The sequence below is a fragment of the Budorcas taxicolor genome, chromosome 10 (genome assembly GCF_023091745.1).
Source record: "Budorcas taxicolor isolate Tak-1 chromosome 10, Takin1.1, whole genome shotgun sequence".
Classification (NCBI taxonomy): Eukaryota; Metazoa; Chordata; class Mammalia; order Artiodactyla; family Bovidae; genus Budorcas; species Budorcas taxicolor.
Window position 1 is genome coordinate 27,517,176 of NC_068919.1, and position 18,496 is coordinate 27,535,671.

The 18,496-nt window shown below is 39.0% G+C and overlaps 1 protein-coding gene across 1 annotated transcript in view; it reads right to left on the reverse strand.

Annotated features, from left to right (window-relative positions):
- RYR3 (ryanodine receptor 3) overlaps positions 1 to 18,496 on the reverse strand; it is a 573,341-nt gene that overhangs the window by 273,245 nt on the left and 281,600 nt on the right. Inside the window, exons 11-12 of the mRNA XM_052647070.1 lie at positions 14,497 to 14,670; positions 10,479 to 10,600 (exon numbers count right to left, since the gene is read on the reverse strand). Coding sequence (XP_052503030.1) covers positions 10,479 to 10,600; positions 14,497 to 14,670 — 296 coding nt within the window. The remainder of the gene's footprint in view (positions 1 to 10,478; positions 10,601 to 14,496; positions 14,671 to 18,496) is intronic.

An 18,496-nucleotide genomic window follows, 5' to 3' on the forward strand; every position in this document is an offset into this window, starting at 1 on the left:
GCATCTTTTCTCTCCAGCAGGACATCTGAGACTCCTCGGTCCATCACACTGTTCATTTGTCCTATGGGACATTTCCCAACAACCACACAGGGGATGATGAGACAGTACAGGAAACTTAAACATTATCTTCTTCATTGTTCTTTCTTCTTCATTCTTTATTCCTTTTTAACTTGTTCTTGCAGAAGGTCAATCTCTCTTTCTGGTTCCCATTTGTACATCACATGCACTGTTGGTTTCTCAAAAGGGATGGGAGAGGAGAATCTATTTCCAAATTATGCTGTCATCCTTCACTTTCCAGCTCTTGCATAATGTAAGTACCAGGGCTTTTGTAGCCCTCACCTCTAGTGTACCGGTTTGGTATTCATTAGCCCTCCCTTCTTGTAAAACATCTTGTATCAGGGAGAATCAAGAATTTCTCTCGTTGAAGGTGGGGCTTCCAGAAATGAGGAGTTCAGTGAGTTATTTCTCCCAATAAAAGTGACAAAATTGGACAAAATCACCCAAAAAACTGTTTTAGGATTCTGGAAATTGACCAAAGGTATACAGGAAATTGAGAAGTAAGTTTTTTTTTTTTTTTTTTCCATAATGAACCTTGGTAAGAATAGTGGGAGTCTATGATATTTCAGCCCGAGATAGTTCCCATCCTTTCCCCTGTGCTGCTAAGTCACTTCAGTTGTGTCTGACTCTGTGCGACCCCATAGAAGGCAGCCCACCAGGCTCCCCTGGGATTCTCCAGGCAAGAACACTGGAGTGGGTTGCCATTTCCTTCTCCAATGCATGAAAGTGAAAAGTGAAAGTGAAGTCACTCAGTTGTGTCTGACTCTTAGCGACCCCATGGACTGCAGCCCACCAGGCTCCTCCGTCCATGGGATTTTCCAGGCAAGAGTACTGGAGTGGGGTGCCATTGCCTTCTCCGATCCTCTCCCCTAGCTCCAAGGAAAAGAAGGTCTAACAGGGTGAGGCAGGCCATGTGCAAAGTCCCAGACAGACACACTCAGGAAGAACCAGAGAGGGCCCCAGGTATCTATTCATCTCTGGCTGAATATGAGGAGGCATTGTGCAAGCAGAAAGTAAAATCCAGGACGATCTTAAAACTGCCTGACCTTTGGACATATTATCCAATCCACACACAGGTCTATCAGCAAAAGCTAGCAGGCTTGTCTCTCAAGAAATAAGTACTCCAAGCTGAAAGCAAATGACACCAGACACTAACTAGAATCCATACTGAGAAATAAAGAGAAGTGTGGAAACAGTGTCAGACTTTTTTTGGGCTCCAAAATCACTGCAGATGGTGACTGCAGCCATGAAATTAAAAGACGCTTACTCCTTGGAAGAAAAGTTATGACCAACCTAGATAGCATACTCAAAAGCAGAGACATTGCTTTGCCAACAAAGGTCTGTCTAGTCAAGGCTATGGTTTTTCCAGTAGTCATGTATCGATGTGAGAGTTGGACTGTGAAGAAGGCTGAGTGCTGAAGAATTGATGCTTTTGAACTGTGGTGTTGGAGAAGACTCTTGACAGTCCCTTGGACTGCAAAGAGATCCAACCAGTCCATTCTGAAGGAGATCAGCCCTGGGATTTCTTTGGAGGGAATGATGCTAAAGCTGAAACGCCAGTACTTTGGCCACCTCATGCGAAGAGTTGACTCATTGGAAAAGACTCTGATGCTGGGAGGGACTGGGGGCAGGAGGAGAAGGGGACAACAGAGGATGAGATGGCTGGATGGCATCACTGACTCGATGGACGTGAATCTGAGTGAACTCCGGGAGTTGGTGATGGACAGGGAGGCCTGGCGTGCTGCGATTCATGGCGTCGCAAAGAGTCGGACACAACTGAGCGACTGAACTGAACTGAAAGGTTATTATGTGGTTCAATATAAAACAAATGAATATGTACCAATGTTTCTCTTTTTTGCTCTTAGACCTAATTAAAAATGCATAAATAATAATTATAAAACTGTATTGCTGGGCTTATAACACATGAAGCTATAATACATATATCAGGATTGTCACAAAGGAGTTGAGAGAGAAGAGAACAACATTGGAGCAAAGTTGATTTACTTGTTAAGTTCATATTAATGTGAAGTAGATTATTTCCTATCAAAGACATACTAAGTTCCCTAGAGCAACTAAGAATGTAACTTAAAAAAGTAGTTAGAAACACTAAAAGGAATTAAAATTGTACTAGAAAATGTCAATTTAACACAAAAGAAAGCAGTAAAGGAAGAATAGAGGAACAAAAAGACATAAAAATCAAATAGCAAAATGGCACACATGAAACCAATCATCTGAATAATTACACTACCTATAAATTGATTACACACACCAGTAAAAGGAAGAGACAGTCAGACTGCACTCGGGGGGGAAAAAAAGGTTCAAAGTATGCTATCTACAAGACACATTTCCAATTCAAAGACACAAATAAGTCGAGAGTAAAAGGACTGAAGATACACCATGCAATCAGTAACTGTAACTAGCATGTAAGACAGCTGGAGTGGCTCTACAGAATAAATTGAGACAAAAAATATTCATATAAAAAGGGACTCAGCCATAAAAAAGGATGAACTTCTGCCATTTACAGCAACACAGAAGGACCTAGAGAATATTATTCAGGGTGAAACAAGTCACACAGAAAAACACAAATACCATATAATATTGCTTATATGTGGAACCTAAAAAATAACACAAATCAATGTATATATAAAACAGACTCACAGACACAGAAAACAAATTTGTAGTTAACAAAGGGGAAAAGGAAGTGGGGAGGGACAAAATAGGGGTATGGGATTATCAGATACAAACTATTATGTATAAAATACATAAGTAATAAAAATATAGTGCATAGCACAGGAAGTATAGCTATTATCCTGTGATAACTTATAATGATATGTAATCTGCAAAAATAGTGAATCATCACAGTGTACATCTGAAACTAATATAATATTGTAAATCATCTGTATTTCAATTTCAAAGAAAAGAAACACTTGGGGAAAATTTTTTAAAAAAGAAAAGAGGGCGATATTTTGTAAGAATCAGTTTGGGGGAAGATATATTTATTATAAACTCCTTGGTGGCTCAGATGGTAAAGAATCTGCATGCAGTGTGGGAAATCTAGGTTTGATCCCTGCATTGAGAAGATCCCCTGGAGAAGAAAAAGGCTACCCACTCTAGTATTCTTGCCTGGAAGATTCCATGGACAGAGGAGCCTGATGGGCTATACTCCATGGGATTGCAGAGTCGGACGTGACTGAGTGACTAATACTTTCACTTTCAAAGCACCCAATAACAGAGACCAAAATATGTGAAGTAAAAATTGACAGAATTGAGGGAGAAATAGACAATCCAACAATAATACTGATTTCAATCACATTCTCAAGCAGATAATGTAATAAACTATACAAATAAAGGACAAAACCACACCATCAACTCAATAGAAAGAATTTGACAAAATCTAACTAACATTCATTCAATATAAAAAGCTGTCATCAAGCTAGAAGTAGAAGAGAACTTTCTCAACTTGATGGAAGACATCTACAAAAACTCTACAAGTTAAGCACCAAACTTAATAGTCAAAGACCAAATGTTTTCCCACTAAGATCAAGAACAAGACAAGGATGTCTGTTCTCTCTACTTTATTCCATATTGTAGTAGATGTTCTATCCAGGGCATTCACACAAAATAAAATAGAAATGAAGGGCATTCGTTCTTATTGGAAAGGAAAAAAAATACTCCTTTTATTCACAGATGACACGATCCCGTATGTAGAAAATTCTAAAGAATCCACACCAAAAAATACCCTCACTATAATAAAAAATTTCATCTAGGACATAGGATACATGGGTGACATTTTAAAACCTCAATTTCTACATGTCAATATTTATAGACACCAGCAGTGAACAATGTGAAATGAAATTAAGAAAAAAATGAATGAAATTAAGAAAACACCTCCATTTGTAGTTGCATCAAAAATAAATACTGTATAGCTTTCATAAACAAGTGTAAGATTTATATCCTGGAAAATCTAATATCTTGTAGAATGGAATCCAAGAAGAATAAATGAATGGACAGACATTCTGTGTTTATGGACTGAAAGATTTATTAAGATAAAAGTTTCCCAAAACTGATGTATAGATCTGCTGTAATATCTATCAAAATCCCTGCAGGCTTTCTTACAAAAATTGATAAATTCACCCTTTAAATTTATATGGGAATGCAAAGGATCAGAAGAGTTAAAATAATATTGAAAAAAAGTACAACATTGTAGGAGGACTCACTTTATCTGATTTTAATACTTATTATAAAGATATATTAATCAAGATAGTGCTATTTTACTATAAACATGTTTTAGTATGTGAGATGAGTATACTTGTGTATCTCTCTCTCTCCATATATATACACATACACACACATACACAATCATATATATATACACACATACATGTATACCTTTTTGTGTATGTATGTGTATATAATTTATATATGTAATACGTATTTAAAACATACTCACAGAAATACTTTTTAGCAATAAGAAGGAACGGAACACCATTACATATTGCAATAGGGATGAACCTCAAAAATGTAATGCTAAATGTAAAGGCCAGATTCAACAGACCACATATTGTATGGTTTATCAGTTTAACGCATTAAACTGTGAGAGAAGCAGATGATTGGTTGCCTGGGGCTGGGAGTCTTAACTAGTATAAACTTCAGTAGGCATAAGGAATCCTTTTGGGGTGATGAAAATGTTCTAAAACTGAATAGTAACAATGGCTGTACAGCTGCATACATTTATTAAAATTCACTGAGTTGTCCATTTAAAGGGATGGATTTTATGATATGCAAATTATAACCCAATAAAGCTGTTTAAAAATAATTTTCCCGTTGTTAGGCATGTAACTCCCACTGAATTTTTAAAAATAACAGCTTTATTGAAATATAGTTCATGTATTATACCATAATCTATTCAAATGGTACAATAGTTTTTAGTATATTTACAGTGTTCTGCAACCATGACCTAAGTCAATTTTAGAATTTTTCATCAGCTTTCCCTCAAATCCCATACCCATTAGTAGTCACTCCCCCTTATCACCTGCTATCACACCATTCCCAGATCTTTCTGTTTCTACAGATTTGTCTATTTTAGATATTTCATATAAATGTAGTAATACAATATGTAGTTTTTGTGACTGGCTCTTTTTCATTGAGCATAATGTTTACAAGGTTCATTTATGTGGTAGTGTATGTTAGAACTTCATACCTTTTTACAGACATATAATATTCTGGTATATGGATATAGTACCTTTTATTTATTCATTCATCAGTTGATAGACATTTACGTTGCTATCACTTTTTGTCTATTATGAGTAATGCTGCTTTGAACATTTGTGTACAAGTTTTTGTTTGGTTATCTGAGGAGGCCTTACAAATAGCTGAGGAAAGAAGAGAAGAGAAAGGCAAAGGAGAAAAGGGATAATATACACATCTGAATGCAGAATTCCAAAGACAGCAAGGAGAGATAAGACAGCCTTTCTAAGTGATCAGTGCTAGGGAATAGAGGAAAACAATAGAATGAGAAAGACTAGAGATCTCTTCAAGAAAGATACAGATACCAAGGAACATTTCATACAAAGATGGGCATAATAAAGGACAGAAATGGTATGGACCTAACAGAAGCAGAAGATATTAAGAAGAGGTGGAAAGAATAAACAGAAGGACTAAACAAAAAAAGATCTTATAGATAACCATGACGGTGTGATCACTCACCTAGAGCCAGACAACCTGGAGTTTGAAGTCAAGTGGGCCTTAGGAAGCATCACTACGAACAAAGCTAGTGGAGGTGATGGAATTCCAGCTGAGGTATTTCAAGTCCTAAAAGATGATGCTGTTAAACTCTTGCACTCAATATGCCAGCAAATTTGGAAAACTCAGCAGTGGCCACAGGACTGGAAAAGGTCGGTTTTCACTCCAATCCCAAAGAAAGGCAGTGCCAAAGAATGCTCAAACTACTGCACAACTGCACTCATTGCACATGCAAAGTAATGCTCAAAATTCTCCAAGCCAGGCTTCAACAGTACATGAACCAAGAGGTTCCAGATGTTCAAGCTGGATTTAGAAAAGGCAGAGGAACCAGATCAAATTGCCAACATCCGTTGGATAATCAAAAAAGCAAGAGAATTCCAGAAAATCACCTACTTCTGCTTCATTGACTATGTTAAAGCCTTTGACTGTGTGGATCATAACAAACCATGGAAAATTCTTAAGGAGATGGGAATACCAGACCACCTTACCCGCCTTCTGAGAAACCTGTATGCAGGTCAAGAAGCAACAGTTAGAACTGAACATGGAACAATGAACTGGTTCAAAATTGGGAAATGAATACGTCAAGGCTGTATATCATCCCCCTGCTTATTTAACTTAGATGCAGAGTACATCATGAGAAATGCCAGGCTGGATGAAGCACAAGCTGGAATGAAGATTATGGGGAGAAATATCAATAACCTAAGATATGCAAATGACACCACCCTTATGGCAGAAAATGAAGAAGAACTGAAGAGCCTCTTGATGAAGGTGAAAGAGGAAAGTGAAAAAGCTGGCTTAAAACTCAACATTCAGAAAATGAAGAGCATGGCATCTGGGCCCATCACTTCATGGCAAATAGATGGGGAAACAATGGAGACAGTAAGAGACTGTATTTTCTTGGGCTCCAAAACCACTGCAGATGGTGACTGCAGCCATGAAATTAAAAGATGCTTGCTCCTTGGAAGAAAAGCTAAGACAAACCTAGACAGTATATTAAAAAGCAGAGATATTACTTTGCTGACAAAGATCTGTTTAGTCAGAGCTATGGTTTTTCCAGTGGTCATGTATGGATGTGAGCGTTCGACCATAAAGAAGGCTGAGCACTGGAGAACTGATGCTTTTGAACTGTGGTGTTGGAGAAGATTCTTGAGAGTCCCTTGGACAGCAAGGAGTTCAAACCAGTCAATCCTAAAGGAAATCAGTTCTAAATATTCATTGGAAGGACTAATGCTAAAACTGAAGTTCCAATACTTTGGCCACCTGATGTGAAGAACAGACTCGTTGGAAAAGACCCTGATGCTGGGAAGGATTGAAGGCAGGAGAAGGGAATGACAGTGGATGAAGTCGTTGGATAGCACCACCAACTCAATGGACATGAGTTGGAGCAAGCTCTGGGAGATGGTGAAGGACAGGGAAACCTGGCATGATGCTATCCATGGACTCACAGAGTTGGACATGATTAAGCAACTGATCAACATTTAATATCTCTTGGGCACATACTGAAGAATGAAATTGCTGAGTCATCTGGTAACTCTATGCTTAAAATTTTGAGGAATTCCCAGACTGTATTCCATAGTGACTACAACATTTTACATCCCCCCCCGCCAACAGTGTAGGTTGAATTTCTCCACATCCTGTCCACACTTCTAATTGATAGCCTTTTTGATTATAGCCATCCTAGTGAGAATGAAGTGTTATCTCATTGTGGTTCTGATTTAATTTTTTCTGATGGCTGATAGTATTGAACATCTTTTCATCTGCTTATGGCCATTTGCATATCATCTTTGGAGAAATGTCTGTTTAGATTCTTCATCCATTTTTAAGTTGGTCTATTTGTCTTTTTAATGTTGGGATGTGAGAGTTCTTTATTCTAGATACTATTCCCTTATCAGATCTATGATTTGCAAATATTCATGAATTGTTTTTTTAACTTTCTCCATGGTGCCCTTCACAGCAAAAAAGATTTTAATTTTGATAAAGTCCAATTTACCTAATTTTTCTTCTGTAGGTTTTGTCTTTGGTATGATAGTGAATAAAAGATTGCTGAACTCAAGGTCATGATGATTCAAGCCTATGTTTTCTCATCCAGGTTTTCTCATTTTAAGTTTTACAATAATGTCTTTAATCCATTTTTGAATTAATTTTTGTAAATGTGTGAATTAGGGGCCTTGACTTAAGAAAGACATAAGGGCAGAAGTTGAGAGAATTGAGAATTAGATACAACTATTCACTCCCTATGGTAATGGTGTGGTCTAGTCGAGACTACATGCAAAGTTCATGTATGCATGTAGCTGATTTTTCCTACCTGTACCAAGCCATTCAATCTTACACCCTTTCTGTGAAGAAGGGGAGCAGTTCGGATGTAAAGAATGGAAAGGAGGATATATTTTGCTCAAGAATCATGGGAAACCAGTGGCGGAGTCAAAATCAGGCAAAGATCATTGATTTTCAGGCCTTAGTCCCACCTTGTAGCAAGAATACCCCTACCGTCTGCTTTTCTTCCTTCAATTTAGTATCAAGACCCTCTAGTTGTAACCCACCAGAGATATTTCTCAGCCTTCCTTAAGCTAGGTGTGGACATGTGACTAGTGTTAGCTAACAGAGTCTAAGATAAGGCGATCTACTTCTGGGTCATTTTTTTTGTTTTTAAAGAAATGGCTTGCCCTCTATTTCCTCTCTCTTCTCATCTTTTCAGGTCAGACCTCAGCCATGGTGATAGTACGCTATTTTTAATCACATGGTTGAAGAATACACACTAGGATAGTTGGTTCTCAACTGTGACTGAGTATTAGAATTATCCGGGGAACTCTGATAGAAAGCTTGTGTTTGGATCCCACCCCAGAGATTCCGAGGCTCAGATGGTAAAGCGCCTGCCTACAATGCAGGAGACTGGGGTTCAATCCCTGGGTCGGGAAGATCTCCTGGAGTTCTAATGAGGTGGATGAAACTGGAGCCTATTATACAGAGTGAAGTAAGTGAGAAAGAAAAACATCAATATAGTATACTAACACATATATGTGGAATTTAGAAAGACAGTAACAATAACCCTGTATGTGAGACAGCAAAAGAGACACAGATGTATAGAACAGTCTTTTAGACTCTATGGGAGAGAGTGAGGGTGGGATGATTTGGTAGAATGGCATTGAAACATGTATAATATCATATATGAAACAAATCACCAGTCCAGAGGGATGGTATGGGGAAGGAGGAGGGAGGAGTGTTCAGGATGGGGACTATCCTATGGTGGATTCATGTTGATGTATGGCAAAACCAATACAATATTGTAAAGTAATTAACCTCCAATTAAAATAAATAAATTTATATTAAAAAAAAAAGAAGGCAATGGCAACCCACTCCAATATTCTTGCCTGGAAAATCCATGGACGGAGGAGCCTGGGAGGCTACAGTCCGTGGGGTCGCAAAGAGTTGGACATGACTTAGTGACTTCACTTTCACTTTTCAGAGATTCTGATGTAATTGGTTGAAGATGCTACCTTGGCATCAGGATGTTAAAAGCTTCCCAGATGAATCTAATGCCTGGCCAAGGTTAAGACCTTTATTCCAGGGTAGCGGTTTGTAAACTTTAGCATGCATCGGCATCAACTGGAGGACCCATCCAAACTCAATTTTTCTGAGACACCACTCTTAGGTGTTTGATTAGGTCTATCTGGGATAAACCCCAAGAATTTATGTCTTTGACAAGTTCCCAGGTGATGCTGCTGGACTGGACATACTTTAAGAACCTATAGAGATTTCAAAGCAGCAAGACAGAAGGAAACTGTCCCAGTAGCAGGATGGTCTGTTTTCCCTAAACCACTTGGCTCCCCTATACTATTACTTGAAAAAGAAATAAGTTTATTCTGAACCACAATAGCAGCTTAGCCTGTATCCTAACTAATATATATCCCTTGGATCACAGTGACTCAACAGGAAGGAAAATAAAGGTATAGTGGGACATTAACAAAGGTTTTTCTCATTTCATGCAGATCCACACATGCAATTGAAATCCTCTAGGCTTTAGAGAGATTTTCCTATGAGAGAAGGATGGCTTGCAACATTGCACTGTTTACAACAGAATCTCTGCGTGTGTGTGTGTGTGTGTGTGGTAATCGGTGAATACAATCTAGAATTCTATTTTGGCAGCACTGTTGAGGCTGGAAGGATTATGATCCAAGTGGGTAGTTAAGTTACTTTCCCCATCTAAGTCCCAGTCATAGGTGGGTAACCCAAGCATTCGATGCAAATCTTGTGTTCAAACCATTTTGAAAGATGTAGAAAACCTTTCTAAATAGCACAGAGGTTGTAGATCCATTTTTTTCTCTCTCTCCTCCCTTGTTCATACAAAGGGGACTTACAGCGCTAATACAAAGGGGATTTACAGTGCTCCATCTCTTTCCACTTAATTTTCATAAGAAGACCTTGGCTATTTATGGCGCCAACCTGAATACCAACTAATGACACCAACTAAAGAGGCCTGGGCATTTGTTGGGCCGAGAGTGAAGCTGGTAGGAGCTCACCTAGTTGGAAATAAGTTTCAATCCCAAGCTCTTTCTGGTAGAACTCTTTGCTGGTACATAATTATTTCCTGAAAATTCATAGTATTAGAAGGGGGTGGTTGTTGGGATCAGACGGCTGCAAAATAGAACCAATGAGTAGAGAAAAGGAAGGAGCTCACGTACCTTACAAACTGGCTGAATAAGGCGGTCGTGTTCCGGATGATCCGAGCAGCCTGGGACTCCTCACGCTGGCATCTCTGCAGTGTTAACCCATCATCCATGTGGCCTTCCTGATGGAGTATGACCTATCCCAGGGCCAAGGACACCAGGGCCAGGTTACATGGGACAGTCAATGTCTTTTGCAGTATTTTCCTCATCCCTTGTATTCCTTCAATGGACCAAGTTCCCCTGCGTTCATTTTGAAAGTGGGACATTGACAAAGTTATTTTGCCCATACACCCTATTACTGATACATGATTCATTCCTGAGACACAGTGCTTTGACGAAAACAAAATTTTATGTGCCACTATGGTTTGAGTTACAATAAATTCCTTGGGCCTGGATGGCCAATTTGAATGGGTCAAAACAAGTTTTATGATAGATTTTTCTCTTAAAATGAACACAAAAACTTATCTCTGGAAATGAGAAAAATCACCACTTTCAGAGCCTTTTTCTCCAGATATAAACCAAGGATGTAGAAAGACAAGTTAAAGTAAAATCCTCTAAAACTTTCTACTGGGATGAGGTGCGGCTTTCTCTCCTGAAGGATGGCCACACTGGGTTAGTTGACTGGAACCAGGGAAGCAGCTTGAGACAGTAGTTTGCTTCTCATGGAAAGAGAGGCGGTTTGAAAGCATGGGCTTAGGTACCAGCCAACTTGACTTCTAATCCCTCTAGGTCACTTCTCAGCAGTGTGACTTTCAGCAAATTATTTAACCTCTCTCTGCTGTGACTTCACCGTCTGCAGGTGGACTTATTTTAGTGGTTTGTTTGGAAGACTAGATAAATTACATGTCAGTCATTTAGCATGTTACCTACAATATGAAAGGTATTCAATGAACATTTGTTATAAAGGACAGCATATTACTGATCTCAGATCAGTTGTTAGGAAGTTAAGTGTACTTATTGCTCACCAATGACATCATGATACATTTTGATTTTTTTAGATGGGGCTAGCAGCTTTTGGTGTGGAGGTCAGTGCTTTTTTTTCCTCTTGAAAGGGCCAACCAAATATGTGTGGTTATTAACTGGGATGGTTTGACCCTGATTCAGGTCAGGGTCAAATTCTGATTCAACTAACTTCCTGGCATGGTTTCCTCTTGATGTGAGTAAGTGAAGTGAGACCATCTGTAGGTCCTAGGGAAGTGGGGTGGGAGTCAGTCAATTTATATGCTAATTAAACAAAACATGTGGCCCCCCCAAATATCTTTAGAATAAGGGTTTTTGGTGTCTCTCATTTTTAGCACAAATAAACAACCTATTTCCTCATTTCCAGGTAAAAATCTCTCATTTTGTATTCTTCTGAAAATGCACCCTGATTTAATGAATTCACCCAGGAAGAAGCATGCTGGCTTGCATAAATTTATGTTCATTTTTGAAGAGACCTGCATGTCATCTATATACCATAGCTTAAGCATTAGCAAAGGATGCCCTTACTATTGGATTCACCAACTCTTTCAAAACATTACTTTGAGATTCCCAGCAACTGCTTATCAATGTTGCATTTAGGTTTGGCAATACATCTCACTAGGTTTACTCTGGCCTTAGTCCCAGCTTTTGGGTCCCTAAAGACCCACCTCCTTATGTTTTGCTTGTTCAGATAACATGTTCAAACCGGCCAGTCAAACAAGAATGTAATGAGAAATGGGGAAATGCAGCTGTTAGAATGTTGTTATTATGTGTTCTATTGATTGCTGCAGCTCAGGTCCTAAGGTCTTTTTTTTTTTTTCCTGGGAATTCCATAACTGACAGCAGAAAGTAGAAGCCCAAGATGGTAATGGAAAGAGGGTGCTTCCTTAAAGGGGAGCTACCATTCATCAGGTTTCTCACTATGTCTATTTCCCACTGGTTTTTCTAAATTCCTATTTTGTTTCATAAAACAATCAACAAGATTGGACATCCTTTTTATTTTTAGAGAAGAGTTCTTCAGGAAATGGAGCTGGGAAGCCCTGACAAAGGCTTACCATTAGGGCATCATTTAGAGAGAGTTTCTGAAACCATCTCCAAATCCACACTCCAGCAGGTAAATGGACCTACAGACTATGGTCCCAGAAGAAAAAGGCAGGTAGAGGCACAATAAACCAACATCATAAACTGGGGTCTCCCCTAGTTGACAGGGTCCTTCCAGTGTGTCCCCACCTACCCAGAGTTAGAGCCCAGATCCACAAATTCTACTCTTTCAATATCATCTTTATCTTCGTAAATGTGAAAAATTGTGGAAACTCTAGATGATATTATCATACTCTTCAGAGGACTGCATTTTCTCCTGATAGGCTGTTAGGGGAGATGATCAGATTTTGGCATCTATTTTCCATTTGCCCGTACTCCTGGGGGTAGAGGCCTTATCTGGAATTCAATTGAAAGTCTATTGTGTTTTCAAGGCCATTCCAGCCCGAGGGACTTTGTACCCCAACCTCTGTCTCCCTACCACTGTCACGCTGTTCACATCTCTGCTTTGCTCTTCTCCACCATAGAGAAATATCATTTTCTGTTTGCCATCTTGGCTTTATACCCTATTCATGGTCCGCTTAAGATACTAGGAGAAACTGCATTTGGAATTTCAAGTTCACGCTTCTATGGCTTCCTCCACTCTGGAATATGGTCCCTTAAGTCTCAGAAACCTCGGCTGACCTTACCACAGTTATGGCTCTCCAACCCACAGAACTAACAGGAGATCCCATTTCTTGTGCGGTATCTCAGCAAGACACTGAGGGCAAAGCGGTGATACAGGAGGAACTCGCTTTAGTGCACTTCCCTTCTAGTGGGATTTTCAGCACTCATGCCCTGGGTGCCTTGCTGTTGAAATCTTCCAATGGTTTATTTGTTTCCATGTTTAGTCCAGCCTTTACAATTGTTGGCAGAGGAAGGGCTGGGCTCATACAAGCAGTCTTTGTGGCCTCATATTCTGTTTTCTACAAGCGAGTCTCTGTGGCTTCATATTCTATTTTCTATCTCCTTTTCATAATTATCCCTTTTCCTCATAAATTTCACTTTGTACAAAAATAAGCTATACCTTATGGGTTCCTCCCAACCTTTCTTACAATAACCAGCATTCTGGGAAATTTTTCATCACCTCCATATTAGGCTGACCTACATAAACTACATTGTACAGTGTTTCCTAGAACCTTATCATGGGACTCCTTGACTATCCAAACCTGTGCTTTGTAAGGGCTTTCTTTTTTTTTTTAAGCATGACTTGAGCATATGTTTCCTGGTTCCTATCAAAAGAAACCCTACTATGGCAGTTGACTTTCTGGAAAAAAAAGATGTTCTGTGTATTCAAGCGGGATTTCCCACTGTCGCTGGCTGTAACAGATCACTGAGACCTGGATCCATTCCCTGTGGATACGGTATCATTCAACAGTATCTCATCTTTCTGCATGTTGGTTCCTGCGTGCTTGTTATCATGTAATCTGCATCTCTCTGTAGGGATTCTATTTAGTCTGTATATTATGAAAACTGCATAGCAACTCAATTATCCCCTTAAATGAAAGGAGCAATGATGTGGATAATCCCCAAACAGCATACCACCAAAAGTCATTTAGTACAGGTTTTAGAGCACAAGGAGCGTATTCTAGCCCCTCTTCACAGGTTTGTCATCTATTTAACTTTTTCTTTTTCACACTGAATATGCAGTCAAAGTAACCACACTAGGCTACACACTCTGTCACAGAAATAATTCTTCAGAATAGTAAGAATTTAGGTTTAGTGGTTGTGTCCACCTCTTTTGCGACCCCTGGACTTGTAGCCTGCCAATCTCTTCCGTCTATGGAATTCTAAAGGCAAGAATACTGGAGTGGGTTGTCATTTCCTTCTCCAGGGGATCTTCCTGACCTAGGGATCGAACCCACACCTGCACTGGCAGGCCGATTCTTTGCTACTGAGCCATCTGGGAATCTAAGAAGTAAGAATCCATCATGCCCACCTTATTTCCACAATCACTTCTCAGGCCTAGTTGCTTCCAGCCTTTCCGACCCCTCACCTTTCTTTTCAGAGGTCCCAGGCGGGATGTCTTGGCATCTTGTGCTTTGTAGGTCACCCACAGACCACTGGCTATATGTTGGACAAAGCAGACAGAGTCTCCATACTTGATTTCTGGGACTCCCATGCCTTCTATATCTCGCTTGTGACTGGAATCCAATTTCTCCTTGATTTCCTATTTCACAGAAAATGAAACAAACGTAGGCATGTCTGATTAAATAGAAATGCAATGTATAAAACAGGTCACTGATGCAGAATTTGTAAGCCAAGGAACCAATTACCAGGATAATCATGATATGCCTGTCCAAGCCAGGATTTTAGAAAGGCTTGCTTCCTTTATCTGCTGCTAATTGTAAAATCAGTGGATTTCATGTTTTGGCTACTGTAGTGATTATTTATATCCATGGGAAATGGAGGCAGCCTATAGGGTCTGTCTTTGGTTCTGGTTTTATATAATTCCCCATTATGTGTTTTTTTTTTTTTTTTTACTGTTCCTCATCCTGACTTAGATACCTTAATAACTCACCCTTAATAGCCAAATAACTTATTTTCAGCAAGTTGTACCTTCTATAATTTTAATAGTTATCTTATATAAAAGCCTTCATTTGGGGCTTTAAATATATCTGTCAAAATCATATAAATATCTTTTGTAGAAATCAGCAGAGGAAACAGACTCTTGCAGCAGGTAGGGGGCTACTGTGCCTTAAGTCTAACGCAGTAATTGTTGGATTAGTTTCTTTTATATTTTTAGTTTTGTTTTTTTTTTTTAGATATTTATTTGGCTGTGCTGGGTCTTAGTTCCACATGTGGGATCTTTGATCTTCATTGGGGCACATGGGATCTAGTTCTCTGACTAGGGATTAAACCCGGGGCCTCCTGCATTGGGAGCATGGAGTCTTAGCCACTGACCCACCAGGGAAGCCCGACAGTAGTTCCCTATGGCCTCCTCAGTTGTATGTTGCAGTCAGTGGATTTCATTCTTCAATTGCCACTGTTTCACAAAACTCATTGCTAGTATGGAAGAGGGAATTTCTGTGTACCAGGTGTGTATCCTCCCTTTGTGCATCAAGTATCCATTGTTTCATAGAATAAACGATTGTTGACCATTTCCCTATGGAGAAATCTAGGGCAAAACCTAAGGTGCCTGTCACAGTGAGTCAAGAACTAGTTTGGTAACTCTGTCCCCCTCCTCATTAATTAGGCCCTCTGAACGGCCCTATCCTATTTCTGTTTCTTCTCTACATCTTGAATTAAATTGCTCATTTGTAAAAGCCATTAGCTAGGCACAGAGTTGGATACAACCAAAGCGACTTAGCAGCAGGCACATTTAAAACTTTTCATGGAATAAAAATGCTGCATGCTGTTTCCTCTGCTTGTGCCAACCTTACTCTCATTCTTAATGATGGAACGACAGGAACATAGGCATCGAGCTCTTTCCATGTGCGAGGCAGTGCTCTGAGTTTGTTACATGTGCCAGCACTCCATAATGGCCTCTGATGTAGCTACAAATATTCCAGTTTTACAGAGAGAAAATGAAGGAACAGAGAAACAAACAGCTTGTCCACAGTCACTCAAGAAGTAGTGAAAGAGGAAAAGTTAAACCAGGAAGTCTGATTCCAGAGACTATGCTCTTCCCATGGCCCCAGACTCCTACTCACCCTTCAATACCCTGCTCAGGTGTCACCTTCTTTGTGAAGGCAGAGTTAGTCTCTCCTGCTGTATTTCTCCAGCAGAGTCTCATCCCTCTATCGAGTACTTAACAAACCATAATGTAAATATGCTTGTTTATATGATGTTTCCTTTTGCCAGGCTATGAGAATGAAGGGTTTGAGCCAGATGATTGTTAGTTTTGGATTCCTAATGCATAGCTGCAGTCCATGGGGTCACAAAGAGTCAGACATGACTTAGCAATGGAACAACAATGCAGAGAATCCAGCACCTATCAATTATTTAACAAACATATGTTGAAGGAACATATACAATATATATATATATGTATACAACTGAGTCATTTTTCTTTCAAATGTATATTTTTTCATTTTGGCTCTTCTTTTTTTCCTTCAAACACTCAAAAAAGCAAAATTAGTTATTTTGCACACATTTATAGGATCATTTTGAGCAATAGTAATACACTGTAAGAACCTTCTTATTTTAAGCATATGTTGAAGCACTGGTTGGATTGTTCAAATTGACACTTCTCAAAATGAACATTTTCAAAGGAAAATATTTCTGATTTTATAACATAGTCGATGGGAAAACAGAATTCAATATTTAAGGATTTATCCACAGGCAAGTGGTCAAGAATGCATTTATTCTATAAAATAATGGATACTTCATTTTCATTTAAAAAAATCCATAGCTGTACAGACAGTCAACCAATAGATGTAATTAAAATATGTCAAAGGTTTCATCTCAAGCTTATTCCCTAACCAAAGACAATGCAGCAAAGTAAAAATATTATTCACTACAACTATTAAATATGAATAATTACGGTGATTACCAAGAGCTCATAGTTAAAATAGCACATATTCCCCAATGATGAGTGACTATGATCATTTCACTTGTTTTATCACTTTTCATTAATTTAAATATGACTTTGCCAAAATAAAATAAATACTAAGATTTGTCTTTTTAGAGTCTCTAAAATAAATGGATCATTATTGATAATAGAATGGACTGTCTCTCTGTGTCTTTGCTTTTGCAAAACAGCATCAACTCCCAAAGTTTTATGGCCAGCATTGTTAGGACTGCTTCTAATTTAAAGAAAAATAGGAGCAACAAAAATGAAAACCAAAACATACAAACAACCCAACACTGAAGCCAACTCTACCCAAAACTACACAACAATGACACAGCTTAAAGAAATGAGAGCATCCTGAGACAGAGAAGCTGGACTTGGCTGATCACAGGTGGGTGAGCTTCTGACTCAAGTCATGAACTAATGCTCTACCCTCTGTTTTCATTTGAATGTGGCCCAGATGTATTTACTCTATGGCTGGAACCTTCCTCTACGGAATCTTCCTATGGGAACCTTCCCACATGATAGGGGTCTTTTGATCACTCCCTTCAGTAACTCCCCAATTCCTACAGAATACAATTCTCACCTCTAAAGTTCTTATATGCCACATGCTTTAACCAAACTGGACTATGTTTGTGTGCCATACCAAGTATTCCCTCCCTCAGGGCCTCTACTGACATTACACTCCTTGCTTGGAAGGCCTCTACTTCGTCTGTGCATTTTTACATCTTATCCATCAGCCTTTCCCAGATCCAACTGTGCATGTCCTCTGATTTCATGGCACCTCCCTTACTCTCTCTCAAGGCTCTTTACCATCTTCTGTGATAGGAATCTTTTGCTGGTAGACTTCCTGTCTCCTGCCTGGTTGGAAATCCTCCAAGGGCAAGACTGAGGTTTGTTGGTCTTTACATTTCATACTAAGCTCTGCTAGGCTGCAAATAATTTGTTTTTGTTTTATTGGTCAGTGGGCATCAATTTATCTGTGTATATGCCTCAATCTTTCATATCTTAGATGATGAATGGATTCTAAGAAGGAACAGGTTACTTGGCCCTAACGATGTTTTGAAGAGGAATAATCATCATCATCCCTTGTCCCCACTGAGAGTTTATAAGGAAATGGTTGTGACCACATAATAATTGTCACAAAAACATGTATTTAGTTTAGATGATAAGTTGCTGCTCTCCAGATTGATTTAAAATTTCTGGGACAAGAAAGGTAACTGGAACAAGTATTTAATGCCTACTTTGAGCAAAGCATTTTTGCCAAGTACTTTATAATGACAATACCATCATGAATTTACCAAGGGCCTACACAGTGATATGTATTACTCATGACATTTTTAAAAACATTTTCTCTAAACCTTTCACTGGACCTGCTATTTTTATTTCTCCTACTTTATAGATGATAAAACTGAGGCTTGCAGAGTTGGAGCAATTTGTTCAAAGCCCTATAGCTTGTAAGTAATGAAAGGGAATGCAAAAC